The following is a 19618-nucleotide window of genomic DNA, read 5'->3' as shown; positions in this document are numbered from 1 at the left end:
GTGGGCGGAGCGTCCTGGCCAGCCCTGGGGGAGTGGGGAGGGTGCGGGGGGCCTGGCAGCGGGCCCGGCGGGGCTCTGAGGGGTGGCAGGGGTCGCCCGTGGGTTTGATATGGCTCCAGAGGCTCTGACAAGACTCCGCTGCTCTGGAAGGGCTACAGGGAGTCTGAAGGGACTCTGGGTCTCGGACAGGGCTCCAAGCCCCAATCTGTTCTCCACGTACGGAAGAAAATCTTCTTTTCCTGACTGTAACGTTTGAATTGCTGATGAAATAGAGGAACTACAAACTAAGTTAAATTTAAACAAGCAATACAGGACTGTAGACTAAGTTAAATATAAGCAGGCAATACAGTCCAAGTGGCACATAAATCAGTTAGTCCCGCACTAATGAGTTGTTGTCATTTAGTGTAAAGTTTCACTGCGTACTGCTGGGATCCTCCGCATCCTCACCTGCTCCTCTCCTACTCGCAGCATTTCAACATCACATGGTGTCACTTATTTACAGGAATTAGATTAAATTATTCCAACAATTTAACTTTGTCCCTTCATAATCTATGTCTTTAGGTGTGAAAGACAATTTTACTGAACAAGAGAGGTCCATGAACAGTTTCCCCAGTACCTGATGCCCTGAATCACAATTGTCCCACTTTCCCTTAGGTATTTCTGCATACTCAAATCCTGTTGGCAGGTCACAGGGCATTGCTCCAGTCCTACTCCTCCCTCATTACCTTTGCTGTGGAACACTGGGGCCTGGGATTCCTGGGCAAAGCCAGGAATCCCCAGCACCAAGCACAGACACAAAGGTCTGTACCTCAGCTGTGCTGCTTTTTTGCCAGAGGGATGTAAGCAGGAGCAGGAATGTGGACAGAGCTGATCTGTACCTTGCAGACCTCCCCCACCAAACTGACCGGTTTATCACAGGGCCTGGAACACACCAGTAATGACAGGATAGGGCTATTCACTCAGCCCCAGGTGTGCATCAGCAGGTGAGTCAGGAAGCTTCAAGTCCAGCTATTCAGCAGTCTCTGCTCTTTACACACTGCCACATTGTTACTCAGAGCTGTGCTGCAGGCACAGATTCATGGACTAATAACTTAGCACCAGAAAACATATAACCCAAGGGGCTGGTGAGAGAACAGAGAGTCAGGCAAAGCTGAGGAATGAGAAAAGGTTTAACATAAAATACTATGGAACCAGTTTCCCACTGAAAATGCTGCGGGAGAAAAACTAAGAGGTCCAGGATCTGAGGGGAAATTTGAGTGGCTTAGAGTCATGGAGAAAACATGGATGCTGGCAGAGGTCCAGCCCTGGGAGGGGATAAGGGTGCATATGCTCCATGAAACATACAGAGAAAAGATACTTCCTGTGACTGGAAGGAAAATAGGTCCTGGCAGGTGCTGGGATTGTCTGGATCTAGCAAATGTGTGTTTTGGAAAGGCTCAAATTGAAGAGAAGGGATACTGCATGCAAGCAGATATGGGGGCAAACGGATTTGGGGGCTATGCTGAAGGTTACAGTGCTTATCACGGTGGCATAATTTCATCCTGATGCCGGGAGCGCTTTGCCTGGCACAATGATCTCCGTGCAGGTAAGACAGACCCACACTGGGCTGAGACAGAGTTCACCTGGAGGTCCCACGCCGACGCCGAGTGATGGGTGTTAACTGCAGTGATAATGATGTGAGCTTCCAGGAAAAAATGGTGAGGAACTACTCTTTGGAAAGAAAACCAGGAATTTTATATCTAGTAACACCTCTTTTCTGTTGTTAAAGAGACACCAGAATGTAAGCCTTGAAATAGTTTCAGGCTGGATGTTCTCATTCACTTGGTACAGATATGATTCAGAGATGTTTATTTCCTGTAAATACTCCCCTTAGTATGGAGAGTGGGATTTCCAAACTGATATCTCCAAAGATTAAACTGCTCTGAGGAAAATTTTTGACTGTGAATTTATAAACCTCCTAAGAACAGTCATCTCTGAGCTTTTGTAAGGAAACCATAAGCCTCTATTTGCCAGCAACTTGAAATCAGGTGATAACAGGTTGCAGCTCTGCAAATGGACAGCCAAGTGTGTGAAGCAGGATAAATGGAGTAATCTGGACTGCTCGCCCCACGGTTTCTCAAGTCATTACACAGCCCGGGAGGGAAGAAGCTGGACTGCGCTGTTGTTCAGCCATCTGACATGCTTTCTTTCATCAGGAACTTCCAGGGAAAATGCATATCAGGATTGCTCCATCTGCAAACAAACAAGTCCTGTGGCTTCTCCTCAGTTCTCAGTGCTGGAAAGGCATCAAGAGAGGAAATCATACTTAGTACAAGGAGCTGGGATGTTGGTTTATAATTTTGTTTGTTTGTTTTTATCAGTGGCTCCCATCAGGAAACTGGCTCAAACAGCTGCCATGAAGTCTCCTGGACGTATAGAGAGCTCTCGATTTGCTTTTTTTTTTTTTTTTTTTTTTCTGAAAAATGCCTTAGCCAGAAAGGCCAGGATTTGGAAAGTGCCAGTTTTCCAGACTCTCATGGTGAAGGTATCCTCCCCTGTCCTCTTTGGAATTCCCTAAAGGACCCTGCAAAGATACCGTGCTGATCATGCCATCTGATTCACTTGAACGCAAAAGTCATTCCTCATGGACTAGGCCTATGGAATGGAGGTGGAGGAGGGTCTGTTTTTGTCCCATTTTACATTTTATTGATGTTTTGTGTAAACCAGGGACTTTGCATTTTGACCTGGCTCAGTCAGAAAAGAGTAGTTTTGGGACATGTCAAATAGTCTGGGATAATGTGGTAGAGCAAGTAAGAGCAGTCATTCGATGGTAAAACCATAAATTTGGCATATTATGTTCAGCACTATTTGTGAATTCCATCTGTTAAGGTGGGAGAAGATAGAATTCACTGAGGCCTAACAGAAACCCAGCCCCACTCCAAGCTACCTCAGGAAGAAGCTACAAGACTCCGTGGCCTCTTGTATACAATGCAAACAGTTTTGCTTGGCTGCTTCTGTAAGTGCAGCAGAGCCATGGAAGAATGCACAGAAGTGCCATAACAGCCTTGTCTCTTTTTTGCAATAGTCTAGAAATGCTACTTTTTACCAAGTATTTTTACTACCAAATTAAGCAAAATAGTGAAACAGACAACGTGATGAGTAATATTTAACAAGTTGGTGTTTAGTCTTGTCTGTTCTGTGTAAGTGCTTGGCCCTTTTACTTCTCCTACAACAATGTTCAGGTGCATTCCATGGCTCCTGGCTGCTATTCTCATGGCAGCCATGGTGTTTCCTTTCACCTGAATGCAGCTTCAAATAAGATATAAGAAAGAAAAAGCTCAGCAAAGAAAAAGATACATTTTGCCATGTACCTTTGGGGAATCACAAAGCTGGCCCTGGTCCCAACACTCACCAAATCCAAGGTCCATTAAAACTCTTGCAGATTAAATCAAAACCTACTCCTGACTCCTGTTTCTTTGTTGAGGCTGACTGAGTGGAACATGTGCTGCGTCAAGGCTTCAGCTTTCCCAGGGTAGGAATAACGAGCACACTCAGGACCTTGTTTGTAAGAGCTCAGTTTGGGGGGCCTGGCTGCTTCCCCACTCAGTGCTCCAGTACAACCGAGTACCAGGCCTGTGTAAGCACAGCTAGAGCCAGATGGTTGGGCAACACAAGCGAGTGCTTTAAACTGCTCCAAAACGTGCCCTTGCCCTCCCTCTGCCGACAACTTCCTTCATTTCAAGCCTCCAGCCATCTGAAATGCTAATTAGAGCACTTAAAAGGATTTCAGTCTTCCTTTGGAGATATGTTAACAAAATCATCAAAGCCCTAACTGTATTTTTCTTCTAACTTTTCCTTCCCCTCAGGGCACAGATATCTCTCTGTCAGGTTACAAAAAATCGGTTCTCTGGACTGCAGGAATCAGCTCCCAGTTCCAATTTTATAAACGTTCGCCTTAGCCACCAGCATCTTCAACAAGCCGTTGGCATCAGTGAAGGTAAAGATCTCTGCCAGTTTTTCCCTGGCTAGATTACTGACTGGGAATGTAAGGAGCATCAGTTATATATATCTGCATATAATCAGTTTATACACAAAAGCAGAGATGATATTTGGCAGCAGATTTAGGGAGCAGTCATGGTCGTTGATGGGGAACACCATTAAGCAAATATATATATACAAACACACATGTATGAATGTGAGTTTTTGATGAGGTTCCACTGACCTCATTAGAATTGTTTGTGAGAACTTAGTCCGACTGCTGCGGTAAGTACGAAAAACTCATCAGGTTTTTTCTGCTAAACAGAAATTTTTCACATTATCACTTTTAAATGTCTGGTTGTTAGACTAGTATTTTTAATTAAACTGTGTGGCTGACCTTTTCTGCCACTGAAGCTACAGTAAAAGTAGTAGTTGAGCTGAGCCTTGCAGCTACCATTTCTATTTAGGTTGATACTGGCATATAGAATCACAGAATCATTAAGGTTAGAAAAGGCCTCTAAAATCATTGAGTCCGACATTTGACTGGTCATCAACCTATCAACTAAACCATAGTACTAAGTGCCACATCTAGTAATTTCTTGAACACCCCCAGGGATGACTCTCTCACCTCCCTGGGCAGCCTGTTCCAATATTTAATAACCTCTTCCATGAAGAAATTCTTCCTGAAGTCCAACCTGAACCAATATCTGAAAGTGAGAAGCAACATTGCAATGTAAATACTGTGGCATTGCGTAGTCTAAAAATCGTGAAAGACATGAATAAAAATTGCATCTATAAGAGGATTTATTCTGCTTTGAATTTCTTTGTTCTATTTCCAGCTTCTGTAGCTAAACTAATTCAGAAGACTCTGTAACTTAAATGAGAGTTTGAGATTTGTGTATGTATCACAGAATTATGATACAATTATTTCCCCTAAGACACTTACCTTCTTTAGTCAGTGTTTTCTTCTTCTCCCTTCAAGCCCAATTAAAATATCTGCAGTGCATTGCAATTTCCTACCTTATCCTTCAGCAAAACCCAATGAAGATGAGGTCTGTATGTTTCATTTTAAACACACTAAAAGTTGTTTATGTTTCCAGGTCTTTTAACAACTTGGACATAATGAAAGTGCTAATTTGTTTACCCTAAGTAGTCCTAAAGAGGTGAGAATAGCATTTTCAGTCCCATTTCATTGTTGCTTTGAAGAATTGTGACCTTTAAGGATGAAGGACTTGTTTTTGTTTATGTCATGGATACGTTTCTGTCCTGCCACCAAACCTCTCTCCTCTTCTCAGCACTCAGGGCTCACAGCAGAGCTTAGTCTAAGGGCACAGTCAAGATGCACATCAGAGGGCTGTAATTTCCATGCTATAGCTCCTAAGAGGGCACAGCAGGTGTGGCAGAGCAGAGGTTCTTCAGAGGAAGCTTTAAATAGATGAGTTTGCTCAGAGCCGAAACTGGTTTCTGAACCTAGTGAGGAACTGACTCAGGTCTGCACCTCAACATAAGAAAGTCAGCAGCCAGTAAGAAATTACACAGGATATTTCTCATGACAAAAAGTGATAGACTTCTGCAGGCATTTACAAGCATTAACTAAAATTATTTCAGATTGCATTCCTCCTCTTTTCATCCTTCTACTTTGCAAAATAAGAGGAAAGCCAGGAGCTCGAGTCAGACATACACATCTCTTCAAAGAGCCACTGTGGTAGTGAAATGTTCTTCACAGCCTTTCTTAGGTGGTGTTACACTGGGGTTATTTTTTCCTCTCAGCTATAAAGGAGAGGCTGCATTAATGACCAAAAGAAACAAGACAACCACAGCAGGCCTTGCAATACAGGCTGACAGGAAGCCTCCTCTGAGCAAAACTAGTGGTAGCAGGGAAGGTGCATCACTGATGCCACACTGGGGAGGCTCAGGGCATCATTCTTGCAGTGGGCTGGGTCTGCAGCAGCTGCCCCGGGGTAAGCAGGGACCACTCATCATTTAGGATGGGAGGTACCTAGGAATGAGATCTCCTGGATGAGCATTCTGCTTAACATAAACTTGTTTAAACTTGTCAGATCCCTTCACAATACAGAGAAGCGCACACACCACTATATAGGACGTTGGTTTCTTTATTCTTTTTTTTAATTTAAAAAAAAAATTTTTACAGGTAATACCATCAGTGCAGATGCAAGTGGTGCAGAGCAGATGTAAACACTCTCCAGCCGAGATCTTGAGAACAGAAAGAATTATACTGGATAAGCTTCAGTGGGATCTTTACACAGCAACACCATTGGATTTCTTAAGCATTGTAAGCACTATGTTTTGCAATGTTTTTTCTTTAAAGAAACAACTCCTTATCAAATAAGACTAAAAAACACAGATACACGCACACACACTCACCCACACATCCTTCCCAAGATGCTTGGCAAACTACCTATTCCTATCTATCTTCAAGCCTTTTAAAGAATATTACAGTAATTATATTCTATTTTTTTAAAATTTTCTACTATTTAAAACCTTCTATTTTGTTCAAAAAAATGTACTGTCATCTTTAAAGGACAACTGAATGGACATTAAAAAGATTCTCATAATACACAACTATATGCCTTCTTTATTTTTTTAAATACAAGCTGCAAAAATATTTCTAACTATTTCCCTTCTGTTAATACTGTACATAGAAAGCTATTAGAGTTTTGCTACATTTCATACACAGTTTTTTTAAAAACTATTTTCCTTTTCATCCCATTAATTATTCATTTATGCAATGAGACTACCCTGATTTGGCACTTAGTTCACATTGCAGTTATTAAATATTTAATAGAAACAACTAAACTTTGTCTTCAAGAAATAATAATGAGCTAGTAAGGCAAAATTCATGTGACACAAACACATCCTGGATCCCTATTTTAAGGTCATGTGGAAATATTAAGCCATTTTAGGCTGCTGATTGTGAAAACTGCCTTTTGTAGGTGCTTGTTTCCTTGGTGAATTCAGAGTGGAGTATTACTAGTTTCACTGGATTTGGAGCTGCTGGCCTGAACTGAATCTCCTGGACAGCAATCTGGATAATATAGAAACCTCAGAAATTGTTAGGAAACACAGACCTCATACATTCATTATCATCTCAAAAAACCAGTTCAATGATTGGCAAGTATAAACACAGAACACACACACAAAAAAAAGATGGGGAAGCCTTCAAGTTTTCTGATATGAAATGAAATTCATCTGCACTTTTGGGTGATGACATGAAAACATATAATCTTCACTAACCTCTGCTTTTCTTTTCATATGTGTGTATATATATATGTACACTGTATCTTCTCTGCAGTTCCATGCCATGATGATGTCCAGCTGGCCCCATCTCCCACCCACACTGCCTCAGAGGAATCCTTCCCTCCATGTTGCACTCTTGACCAAGCAGCTGCAGCACTGTATGGCCTGCCACCAACTTGTGCAGTTTAAGGGCTCCACGTTGGCTTTTGTGATCATCACCTTGGAGCTGGAGAGGCAGACTCCTGGTTGGTTTCCTGCTATTACTGATCTGCTAAAAAAAGCACAGGTAGGAAGCAAAATGGCCTTTGGTCACAAATCCTGAAGGTAGGACATGATAAATGAATAAAGCCATGTGTATTTACAGCCAACATTGCACTTCAGCAGCTCCAGAGACTTGTGTCCTTGTTCTGCCTTTGCTGCAGACCTTTCTGGTGCTAACAAAAAGGTACAAAGTGCAGTTCAGGAGTGGGACTGGGGAGAAGGACATCCCTTTGGCAGGGAAAGGAGGGTTCCAAATTCTTGGTCACAGATAGCCCCCTGCATCTTGAGCCAGGAGAGATTCTCTCATGATGGAAGGGTCTAAGAGCATCTAGAAATCTGCCCAGTTTCCTCAGCTTCCCTCTGAACACTGAGAAAACTTTTAAGTACAGTCACATTGCTCTAAAAACATGATCAGTTTGACTTCTAGTGATTCAAGACAAGCTCTGGTTTTTTCTTTTTTTTTAAAGCTTTTTCCTGGTTTCATGAAACATGCCTTTTAAGAGAGCACACTTAGAAGGCTGAAGACCCAGGCTGTGAGCTTGCCACCCACCCATTTTAAGGTCTTGAATTTGTCTGAAATAACCTGGCCTCTTACTGTCCCTGCTGTCCTTTGTTTCCTGCAAAGAGGAAGCACTTGCCCATGTTCTGTGTAGTGGAAGGAGTAGTAGTAGCTACAGGAGTAGTTATCAGGAGCACCTGGATAAGTGTTTTCCATTAGGATCAGCAGCTTATTGCTGCAGCGCATCTACTGAGGCATGCAGCCTGTCTGCCTCCCCATAATTACAAGTGTCAGGGGCAGTGGCCAGACAAGAGTAATTTATCCAGAACTTAAAATAAATCTGCATCTTTCTTTACAGGTAAACAGCCCTGATTTCATCCACTGCAAAGAGCTTGTGGATCAAGAGTTATTGTGTTTGCAGCCACTCAATGCTGTTTGTATTTTCTGTCCCATCAGTCAAGCTGTGCAGGGCCATCCCAAGGCAAGGCTACCCTGCCTTACATCACCCTTTTGAATGGAAGAGTTCCTATCAAGGGAAGTTTCAGCACCTGTTTCAGCACCTTTCACACTACAGCCCAAACTCCTGATGAAACTGAAGAATGCTGTGATGGATTCAGACATCTGAACAGTGAGGATGGGGAAATGAGTACTAGTAGGATGAACTCAGGAGGCTTGTGTCCTCAACTGAGCTGCCCCTGTCCTCCCTTACAGTCACCTGAGAAGGACTAGGGGAGAATTATTGCCTTGGATGCAGCACCTGCAGAACCAGCAGGTCCTAGCAAACAGAATGGCCAGAACAACAGAGCAAAAGTGTCACTGTGCTTCTCAGAGGATAAAGACAATTGTATTATCAGTCTTAATTTTTATGTCCTTCCTAACCAATTTGTACTACCCCTCAGTTTTAAGATTATGTAAAGACAGAAAGCTGGGGATGACTCAGTCACAGTCCTTCAAGCCAGGGATCCAGTTGGCAGGCAGCTACAAACTTCATGGAGAACCAAATGCCTCAGAGTTTATTTTTATAATAGCCATGATGAAGTTTGACAGATTGAGCCTTTCATTCAGCTCATACTATTGTTCTCTCATTAGGGCTAATCTGGCTTGGCCCATGGGAGCCTGAACCCGAGGTGCTGTCGAGGAATGGGCAGCCCCCACTGCTGTCTCTGCAAGAGTTCTCAGATAGAACCAAGGTTTTGATTCAGCAGGGGGTAACTTGAATCAAACTTCTAGTTTTCCTTAAGGCCTTACCTTGTAATCCAGGGGTCTGGCATATGTGCTTTGTCCTGGTTAAACCATTACAGACTCTATCACAGTTCCTATGAAATTTGGGAAATAATTTCTTGTCTACAATCACCATTGCCTTGGGCTCTCACCAATCAGTATGTGCCGATCAGGGTTTTTAAAATCTATTCTGTTTTACCAGACTAGACAATATAAAATGCTTTAATAATTCCTCTCCACCACTACAACCACACTATTTCTTACAAATTGCTAATCTTCATAGCAAAGTGGTTTCACAAAGGTCAGATTAAACCACTCTCACACTTTCAAAAACCAGCTTCACACACCCTTTTAAAATTAGTGGAGGTTTTGTTTTAAACAATAGGCGTTTTTAGGTGACTGTTACCCTAGCTTGAGGGTATAATCTGGCCAGTATGGGATGGGTAACAGCACCATACCTGCCATCCTGTCACGGAACAGGAGGGGGTTTCATATGGACTGGCACAGGCTAAATACTGAGCAGGTGTCTCATGTATGACATGGAATAAATAACTTCGAGACAGAGACAGGACAGGAGCACCCTCATGCTGTGTAACAGCAGAGCTCATCAGTACAAGAAGAAAGTTTCTGGCCTTCTCCCCTTCCTCATTGTCTTATCTTGTAGGAGAGGAATTCCTGAACACCAACCATTCAGGACTGATGTGCTGAACAGCTGTTCAGGCTTTTTCAAGTGTTAAATTTGCCAGAGTGAGCTCTGTGTGTGCAGGAAGAAAGTCATCCTGCTCTTTAAATCACCAAGGAAGTGCCCAAGTGTTCCAGTAACATCCAGTAATGGAGACTTAGTGCAAATAACTGTGAACAGACATGACTTGAACCAGCAGTGAAAGCCATGGAATTCCCATGAGCCAAGTCAAAGCTACCTCAAGCTGTGGATGCTATGCCAGCGGCGGGGGCTCTGCCCAGGCCTGGGATGCTGCAGGAGCAGGATTCAGGGGGCTGGTTTAGACTTCACGAGGTTTGTGAGGTCCCCACTTACTCGGGGGTCATGCAGCAGCGTGCTTGGCACATGGTATTTATTTATGTTACCACTGGGAAGGTTTTCATTTAATGGTAGGGCTCTTCTCTCCTCTGGAGCAGTACCTTGCTTTTTTCTCACAAGCCTTTAGAAGGAGGCAAGTTGTCTTTTATGTTTCCACTAAATAAAACAAGCCTGTTCTCTGTGGTCCTGGAATAGCCCAGCTGAAAGGTGATGCCCACACTGATCCCTGCAGAAAACTAGGCTATGTGATAGGCTCTGCTTCCCTCCCATCCCTTTGCCCTATCTCAGGTATTATCACCAGCTGTGTTTACCCGTGGAAATGCCAGCAGCAAAGTTCTACAGACAGTAGAACTGTTACAGAAGATGCTGTAACTTTACACCACAACAATTGTACCCTCGTGTTTTCTCCCCACAGCTTTCAGCCTACATATATAGTTCTTGCCTACAGCTGGTGTTAAAACCCATGAACAAACTTGCTTTTCAAAACCTCTGCAGATTTCTACAATCAACTTTCAAAAGTTTACAGTAACAGAGGTTAATTCTAAAAGATAAAGGGAGTGCTGGAAGGCCCTTCAGCCTTTGTGTTCCCACCCAGTCAGGATGCAAGATGCCACACTGGGATGGGATCAGTTCACCTGGAGCCTACCTGCACTCCCAGGACGTATTGCTGCTTCTCTCTGGCAGCACAGCTCCCTCCCACACACCTATTCCAGCACTGTAGTTAACATGAAGGAACAAATACTTCTCTCTTGGCTTCAACAGGCTAAAAATGTCACTTATATTTGCATTCCTGCCATTGCTCAGAATGGAGCTTCCTATCCCAAAAAGAATGAGTTGCCAGGTACAGGAAGGAGCTGCTCTTGCACAGGAGCACTGTGCAGGAAGGAGCTTTTTGAATAGTGAGAATAGGACCAATCCTTTTTTTCTCACAGAACAGGGTCAGAGGCTTTAATACCTTTCCCCTCCCTGCCTGGACAAGTAATGAGTGACAAGATAAACACTTCCCACACACAGCAGTGACAGGAACAATTATTTTGCCCAGTGAGTTTCAGAGAGGATGACATCTCACCTGTGTACCTGCCTGTTTGGACTGTGTGTACAACATGAGCTTATTCCAACTTCAGCTCAACTCACCACTGCAAATCCCATTTGCTACACACCAGTTACTGGTGAAAATGTGCCAGATTCAGTGAGTGCTGGCACAGGTCTGATGTAGTTATGGCTAGTTCTGTGAGGATTGTTGTTTTGGGGAATATTCACTCCCATAAAAACTATGGAGTATGCTTATAGGGTATTTTCAAAGAGGTCTGACTTGGTAAGGTCCTTTCCCTTGGGGAAACTTGGCCCAGGTGAGGTATACCTCTCAAACCCAGATTCCTCTTGTTGCCTCAATTCAGGCCAGATTTCCAGATGCCTGAAGTGACCACCACCTTGTAAACAAAGCTGCAATTACACCTGAAATCCCCTATGGTAAGCACAGAACTGTTTTCTGTGGCTGTTTTAAAACACCTACATACACAACAACGCATTTCAGATCCACCACAATGACCCCCACTCATAAGCCCCAGCTAAAGGAATCATGTCACAGCGCATGCAGTCGCCCAGGAACCATTACAGGTGAGCAGGGAGCTGCCCTATTTCAAGACAGCACGCACGGGGGTGTTTCTGACAATGAACCAGACTCAGTGTCACTAACTGAGGAGGGTGTGTGATGACCTAGGAGAAGAGTTGATTTACACAGTTGAACAAATACAGAAAACTCCCGTGGTCAGAGAATTGACCAACAGACAAGAAAACTGCAAAGGGAATAGGAATGCAATAGTTATACCTCATTTGTGGAGTTTAATCTATACAGTTATTGGGTTTTTTCTCCTGCTAATTGACTTTAGTATATTAAATTCAATTTGAACAATACTTACAGTTCAATTCTTTAAGAAGGCAGAAAAGTGCAATGAGATGGAGAGATGCATTAACTTCTGGCAGGTCTCAGAGCCCCCTCCCATTCCTCCTCAGCAAGATGTGCAACTAGAATCCCCCATGTGATCTAACTATGGTCATAACAAACAGAACTTTATCAAATCTTTCGAGAAATTTGGAAAAAGAACAAAAAGTTTCTAGTCCCAATTCACCTATTCTGCCAGGAATCTAATTTGACAAACACTCCAAGCTGGATGAAAGCCTTGCCAAAGGAATTAGAGTGGGTGGCCTCAAAAGAGAACACAAGCAAGTTCAAAACAGTCATCAAAGCAGCAGCAAAGGCTGCATCATAGCTCAGCCTGATGGTCACACACAGCTTCAGCTTTCTCACATTCCATGCAGGGTACCACACACATGAAGACAGACAGAGCCCTCCTAAGCAGAGTTCTAGCTCTGAATCTGTGTCAGATCCTGGTGCTTCCCAGCTGGTCTCACTTCCCAACAGAAGTGGTGCATCCCTCCCCACTGTGGCAGCAGGGACAGGCAGGGATGAAGAACATGGGGTGAATATGTTTGTCATGGGGTTTCATCCCTAATGCCTGCAAGTGGCAGGAGTCTCTACAGCTTCTCCATGTGTCCAGTTTAGTCCTTTTCTGGCCACATGCTTTTTACAGCTGCAGTCTGTTTCCTAGTTCTAATTTAGGCTAAGGGCATCCAGAGGGTTTAGAGACTGTCACTTATCACATACCCTAGAGACAGGTACTCAGTGCCTGGGCCAGTCAGTACCTCTGCACCAACCTCGCTGTCTCTTGGGGCATTACAGAGACACAATGTCTTCTGTGGGATCCTTGGAGAGCTCCTGTCACATATACCCACATCCCCTGTTCCCAGCCTTTGTCCCACTTCGGTCACACCGCCCAGCATGAGGTAGGGGCACGGGTGAGACCTCAAACCTCCTGCCAAAGACTGGCTTTTAGTCACTCCTACCCTCCCAGCCTCAGGGCAGTGGGGAAAGCAGCAGTCGGGAAAAAGGGAGGGAGACTGGGGACAGCAGCTGCTAAGACATAGGGGTACACAGGGGACATCACACTTTAATAACAGGGTTAATGAGAGGAAACTGGGATCACAGAGGCTTGCACATTTGGACAGAGGACATTGTTCTGGTTATACCTGGTGTACAAACCGTGGTTTTAACAGATGTTTGTTAAACAAGTCAGTTTTGTTTTTATTAAACCCAGCTTTGGTACAGGTCATTCCTGAGATTCATTTACAAAGTTGTTTAAAACAAAGATAAAGTCTTTAAACAAAGATAATAAAAGGGAGCCTCTCCCTGTTCCTGTGTGAAGTTACTGGGGCACAGACAACACACTTTTTTTTCCCCCTTTCCTTTTTTAAAAAAAGTATTTGTGTAAGGGGAAGTCAGTCTGTTACAAACACAGAACTTACACCAGGAACACTGAATCTCCAGCTTTAAACCATTTCACCTCCATTAATAAATAACTCTTAGTTGTGCTTTAAAATGGTTCCCTTGTCATCCCTCACATCCCAGCAGGACAAGCAGAACCCAGGGGTTACCAAGCCCCAAGCAGCAGGTGGGAGGTGGGCAGGGAGCTCTGGGGAAGAGATTATGGTGTGAGGCATGACATGCAGCCCTCAGAAAACTAAGGAAACGAAGGTTGGAGCATTTTGGTGATAAAACCTGTAAGTACACAGAAGCAAGCTGCACAGAAGAGTTATTGTTATGAAAGGTGAGAATCCAGCTGAAAGATCAGATGTCAAACTAGGGATATCAGGTTAGGGACATCAGGTTCCCCAGTTACACTCCAAAACCAGACTGAGGAGAGGACCTGCAGGACCCTGCTATCGCGGCAGCTCAAGCAGCAAAGCTGAAAGCTCCTCACACCACCCCAGCTTTGTCCCTCATCTCTATGGAGTCAGTCAGTGTTAACTCCCTTGGGGTAAGAGCCCCAAAATAAGCATTCTGGATTTAGTGCCAGCTGTGCAGCAGCCTGAATTAGTAGTTTACCTTTTGGCAAGTATCTTGGATTTCAACTTTACCAAGAAACTTGATTAAGCAAACTTTTCCCCATCAAAAGACACGGTGAATTTTAGTCCTTGCTATATATTCTCTTCTGTGCAATATATTGCAAGCTTAAAGGTGTAAGCACCAATTAATTTCTTCTCCATGAGATGTTTTTGCCTTAATACATCTTCTAATTAACATATCTTCCTGTTGTTATGGAGTATGCACTGGGAAGACTAAAAAAGCTATAGAAAGAACAAAAGAGAATCAATGTTTAAGTTTCAGTTATTTACATTAAGTAAAGACAGCATGAAAGGTCAAAGGCAGCAATCTATTGTACAGATATTTGAGTTTAACCTGCTGCAACTTGGAGAAGCTCTCACAGCTGCCAGCATCTTGTTTGGAACTGGTAATCAGAGGATTGATTTAAAATTTTAATGGGAAAAGACCGCTGATGGAACATGAGAAATCCCAGGTGATGGAGACTTGCAGGAGCAGCCAACCAGCACACACAGCTGGAGCAGCAGCTTAGCATGGTCCTCGCCTCATTCCATCCCTCACAGCTGCACAGTTCTCCCACTGGAACAGCCGAGGACAAGGCTGGGTTTGGCAGAATGTCTCCTGAAGGAAAAGTATCACCACATCCCAGGGCCAGGGCTTTGGATCTGGAACTGCAAAACATGGGCAACACCTACCTCACTGCTGAGCTGCTTTTCTAACAAACCTATACATTTCTCCTTCTCCTCAAAGCATCTCTAGGAGCTTTGCACAAATATTAATGAATGCTCTGAGCACTGCTCCTCTGGAAAGACACTTGCCAAGGCACATCACCTGAATCACCAGGTGGCCCATCTTTAAAAGGACCAGCTACTCCACAGCCTTCCATTTCCTGAATTCTGGTGTACCTGAATACACGAGCTCCTCTCTGGGATTTGGCTTTAAAATGTGTTGGGATGGAAAAGGACATAAACATTTCATACAAACCACTTAGTATCAACTGGTAATTCCCTAAAGCTTTTGCCTAAAAGGTTTCCAACTGCATATTCCTAAAAAGCTCTGAGAGGCAGCCAGGATCACCAGCCTGATCTTGTTCTTCAAGCTGGAGCTACAGAAAAACCTCCCACCAGAAACACTGCTACAGCAAACACTGTGCATTAGCCAAACTCCACATTGGCTGTGTCTGAAGTGCAGCACTGATCTCAGTCCAACACCAAACAAACCCCAGAAGGACCCAAAGTTGAGTGAATATAACTTGGTATGTAGCAATGGCACAGAGACTGACACTGAGAAAAAATCTTTAGGTAAAACTTCAGCAGCTCTTTGAAAGCAGAGTACCTAACTAAAGCTGTGCTCTTCTGTTGACCTTGACCTAAGGGTATAACGTCCTTTTCCAGACAAGGAACACAGCTTTGGATGCTCCACCAGGAAACCTCTCCGCCTCTGCTCCCTTTTCACCCTACCTTTAAATCCACTCTTTGGGTACCATAAAACCAGCAAAGCTTCTGGTACATCCCCCTGCTCAGTCACCAGATCTCACAAAGGAGATGTACCAACAAGCCTCAAAGCTCTTTCTGCCCAAACGCGGATGGCTTTTGGATTAGTATCTAAGAATTTCTCCCCACATTACATAGGAAGTACATTTACACATACTCTATGATTAGCTAGTTGTTAATTAATTAACTAATTATATTCTTGAATGCTCCCAACAGTCATACGACAGCCTGTGACTGGTAAGCTCGCAATCATGACACACGATTATTGTAACAGATAATACAGAAAATAACGAGATTGCACAGAAAATGAGCCACTAAATAAATGACACCACAAAAACTCAAAATACACGTGAGATTTAATAAAAGAAAAAAAGTACAAAGTGAGTGGAAAGAAAAGAAAGTAAAAAAAAAAAACCAAACCACGAACCCCAACATGCTAGGAATGACAAAGCAAAGGGATGCAGCATGTCCAGGAGGGCTGTGTCCCCCAAAGTGCCTCCATGGTTCCAAATCACCCCCATCTGCACCCCTGGGGCAGCCACCTCAGTCAGGCACAACTCCCCCCCTCCCCCTCCCAGAGACCCACAAAACACAATTTAATTTAGAAAGCAGACAACATACAGGATGGTAAATGTTTAAATGATAAAAACATTTATAGTTCTTCCCATTAATACCAATCTTTTACAGATAAATGTATAAAACAGCTGAAAGATGTGTAACTGGATGGTTTCAATAATTTTTTAAGGGTATTTCTTTCACTTTTTCTAGCCTACAAGATTTTAAGTCTTCAGACCAGGTGAGATTAGCATCACAATGTAATTGCAATTTTTAAAATAAAAATAAGATACAGAACTACCCTACCACAATACTTAAATGTTCTCTCAGCCAAAAGAAAAAAAACAACTCCTTGGGGGAAAAAAATATGACTGAGTCCCCTTGGGGAGATTATGATGTTGAACAAGCAACTACAAGGACAAGGGATGTTCATCACAACATAAAGTCAAAGTAATATAATAATCATCATCATTAAAATATTGTTACATACATTCTGAATGTCTTCTTCAGAAAATGCTGTAAATCTCTCCACCAAGCCCATGGAATTGAAGATTTTTATTCTTTGTTATAATAATATTTCTTAACTACCTGTTATTCTAGGAAATAATAATTGATCTCTGATCAGCCAGGACAGAGAGAAATCATTTGCATAGATCTTGCTGGCTGCAGCACGAGATCAGGAGAAAATTATTGATTGGGAACACACTGGTGAGGCAGCTGGGTGCATACCAGTACCACCACTTACTGTTTTATCCCAGCATTGGCCTTGGGAAGCAAAACAATGAACCAAAGAGCATTGCTTGCTCAGGCAATTAGTGCAGTACAGTTTCTGTCATTAGCAAAAGATTAATAAAAAATAATTCGCTACAAGACTGGTCTGTAGTCAGAGGTGAGGTGGAATTGTCTTTTTGCATGTAACAAAAGGTGGGGTTCCCTGTATGTGTTTGAGAAAACCACCCCAACCCTCCTAATATTTGATAGTTACTCTTTAAAATACATCTAACCTGGAGGCACAGCCTTAAAAATTAAATGTCCAGCTTTCAGCAGACTCCCAATAAGTGCAGCATTTTTATTCTTTCAACAAAAGCCGGTTCTAAAAGGTACCAATGAAATCTTTGTGAGGTTCTTTTCTACCAACATCAAGCAACACTGTCAGTATATCCATGGAAAAGGCCAATGCCCATTGGAAAACAGTTTAACACCTGAGCATGTATTTAAAAAGTGGAAAAAAAAGCTGCTTTAATGGAATATGAGAGGTAAAGAACCTCAGAATTCAGTAAAACGCTGCCCTGCAGCAGCCCTGTGACAGCTCAGACTCAGGCCCTGATCTCCTTCTGCATGGGACATCAGGAATTTGCTGCCAGCTTAAAGACAAATCTTTCACAAAAAATGTATCAGAAAAATCCCGTAACATTAATAACTAAATAAAAACGCACACACTCACAACTAACACTTAGCCAGCCAGTGTTTTTATAAACTCTAAAGATACTATATGAGGGTTAATATAAAATATTTCCTTTCATTTAGTCTAGGATCTGATGGATGGATGGATGGATGGAATTGGGTTCAACTGTTTTTCCATGACAACACAGCTAGTAACTCTGTTTAGTAATTGCCTTGCCTACAAAATCGTTTGAGTGGAAAAAATTAATATTGATCCTAACTATTCCTCTAAGCTCAGTTGCTCAGTAAAATAAGACTGTGATTTCTAGGCATGAGGAGTTGTCAAAAGAAGCACCTTCTAAGAGGAACAGAGCCTGTCAGTCTAAATGCAGTGCACAGCTCAAGAGCAGGGGATTCTCCTTATTAGGCACGTATCAGGTTTAAGATTAAAGAGCAAAGATGTTGGCTTCAATAGTTTCCAGAACAGTAAATACATTGGTAAGTGACAACTTAAATGTTACACAAATCCTGTAGTTCCACTTCATACAACAAACTCTTACAAAAAACCTCTCTATAAGTGTTCTACTCTAGCAGTAATGAAAATTCAAAACATTGTCCCATTATTTTTATTAACCACTCTCTCTCTCTCTCCTTTTATATATATATATATAAATGATGTAGATAGTGTTAAGAGTAATTCAGGAGTTAATACAGAATTACTGGAAGGGGGGTTACTCTAAGATTCCTGCAGAGAGCCTAAATGTTGTGTTTTTCTACCCATTCTAAAAACTTACTTGAGAATATTGTTAGAAAAACAAACATTTCAGCATTCTTCAGACCACTCCTCTCACTCTGCATGTACAGGGGAGGTCAATGAGCCTCCAGCAGTCCTTGGCCAATTAAAAAAAAATGTCGAAAGCAATTATTTAGCTGGTGGGTAAGACAAGTTCAGTTACGGTCAGTTCATATGCAGCTGCTCAATCAATGGGTTTAGAACAAAACATCTTACTTAAGGGATTAGTTGGCTTTGTTTAACAAAATGTACATGTACGGTTACTTCCTGCAAACCTCCTGATAATTCTGAAAAGAAAACAGCAGGTCGGAACACTGCAACCACCGGAGATGCTCATTTTCTCTTTCACTTTGGTCCACTCACACAATGTTATGACAAGGGTCACTCAGGATAGGAAACTCAAGCAACTTAACACATGAAAGCACCAAGTCCACTCTTGGCTTGAAAGTCTGTGTGAGATTAACTGAAAGAAACAAAACATAAAAAAGCATGAATTAAAGTTATGAAAATCAAACAAAAGTAAAGTATGTTAAAACAAAAAAGGGAGGAGGACAAACACTGCTGGGGCAGCTGAAGGCTGCAGGTGAGGGCAGCCTGGCACAACCCCATATTTTGAGCTAGCTCACAGGATTGAAAAGAAAAAAACAACAAAAAAACCCAATCCAAAACCATTCTGGTGATGGTACACGTCCTCTAGCTGTGCTCCAGAGCTAGAGCCCCCCTGCCCTAGCACCATGTGGGGTCCCCTGGTGTGCAGACCACAGGCTGTGGGTGCCCCTCAGATCTTTTTAACCACCAAGCTGCCTCCCAGTCGTGCTCCTGACCATGGCTTGTTTCTATTGCTACCCAGAAGAGGAATGGTCTGGACTCACATTTGTAGGTGGGCTAAATCCAGCAAAATGCAAGAAAACCTTTTCTGTTGCAGCCAGAAGGAGCAGAGGGGAAGCTGCAGCATTTCTTGGCCCACGTTCACAGTCCATCTCTGCTGCTGGCATCACTCACACAAGTTACCATTGTGCTCACTTTTCCCAAAGCAGTCCCATGTCCAAGAAAACCCTAGGATTCAGCTCCCAATTCAGATTAAACCCTATTTCAGCAAAGTATTTTACAAACCATTTAGACTCTGTGTGAGGTGGGCCATGCCCAGAGCATGTAGAGCAGTCTGCAGAAGAGAGAGCTTTGGTTTTAGCACCAACACATTTACATGCCAACAAAATAC

At 42.9% G+C, this 19618-nt stretch overlaps 2 protein-coding genes across 3 annotated transcripts in view; one reads left to right on the top strand and one right to left on the bottom strand.

Moving 5' to 3' along the window:
* The first annotated feature begins 6032 nt into the window (after positions 1 to 6032).
* On the top strand, positions 6033 to 13878 carry CCNI2 (cyclin I family member 2). Its single transcript, XM_033073046.2, is given in 5 exon segments — positions 6033 to 6250; positions 7271 to 7501; positions 8334 to 8471; positions 8473 to 8519; positions 8521 to 13878. Coding segments are annotated over 5 exon segments (723 nt in total). The 5' UTR covers positions 6033 to 6127; the 3' UTR covers positions 8705 to 13878.
* The window catches only part of SEPTIN8 (septin 8), a 35883-nt gene continuing 29617 nt past the window's right edge, over positions 13353 to 19618 (bottom strand). Inside the window, exon 10 of one of the 2 annotated variants that reach the window (XM_033073044.1) lies at positions 13353 to 14420. In XM_033073044.1, coding sequence (XP_032928935.1) covers positions 14366 to 14420 — 55 coding nt within the window. In that variant the 3' untranslated portion in view covers positions 13353 to 14365. Of the gene's footprint in view, positions 14421 to 16003; positions 18863 to 19618 lie in introns of those variants that run through there. The other variant, XM_033073045.1, reaches the window with a different exon arrangement.

Source organism: Catharus ustulatus, chromosome 15, assembly GCF_009819885.2.
Source record: "Catharus ustulatus isolate bCatUst1 chromosome 15, bCatUst1.pri.v2, whole genome shotgun sequence".
Taxonomy (NCBI): Eukaryota; Metazoa; Chordata; class Aves; order Passeriformes; family Turdidae; genus Catharus; species Catharus ustulatus.
The sequence above is the reverse complement of the archived record's forward strand: the minus strand, read 5'-3'. Positions and strand labels throughout refer to the sequence as shown.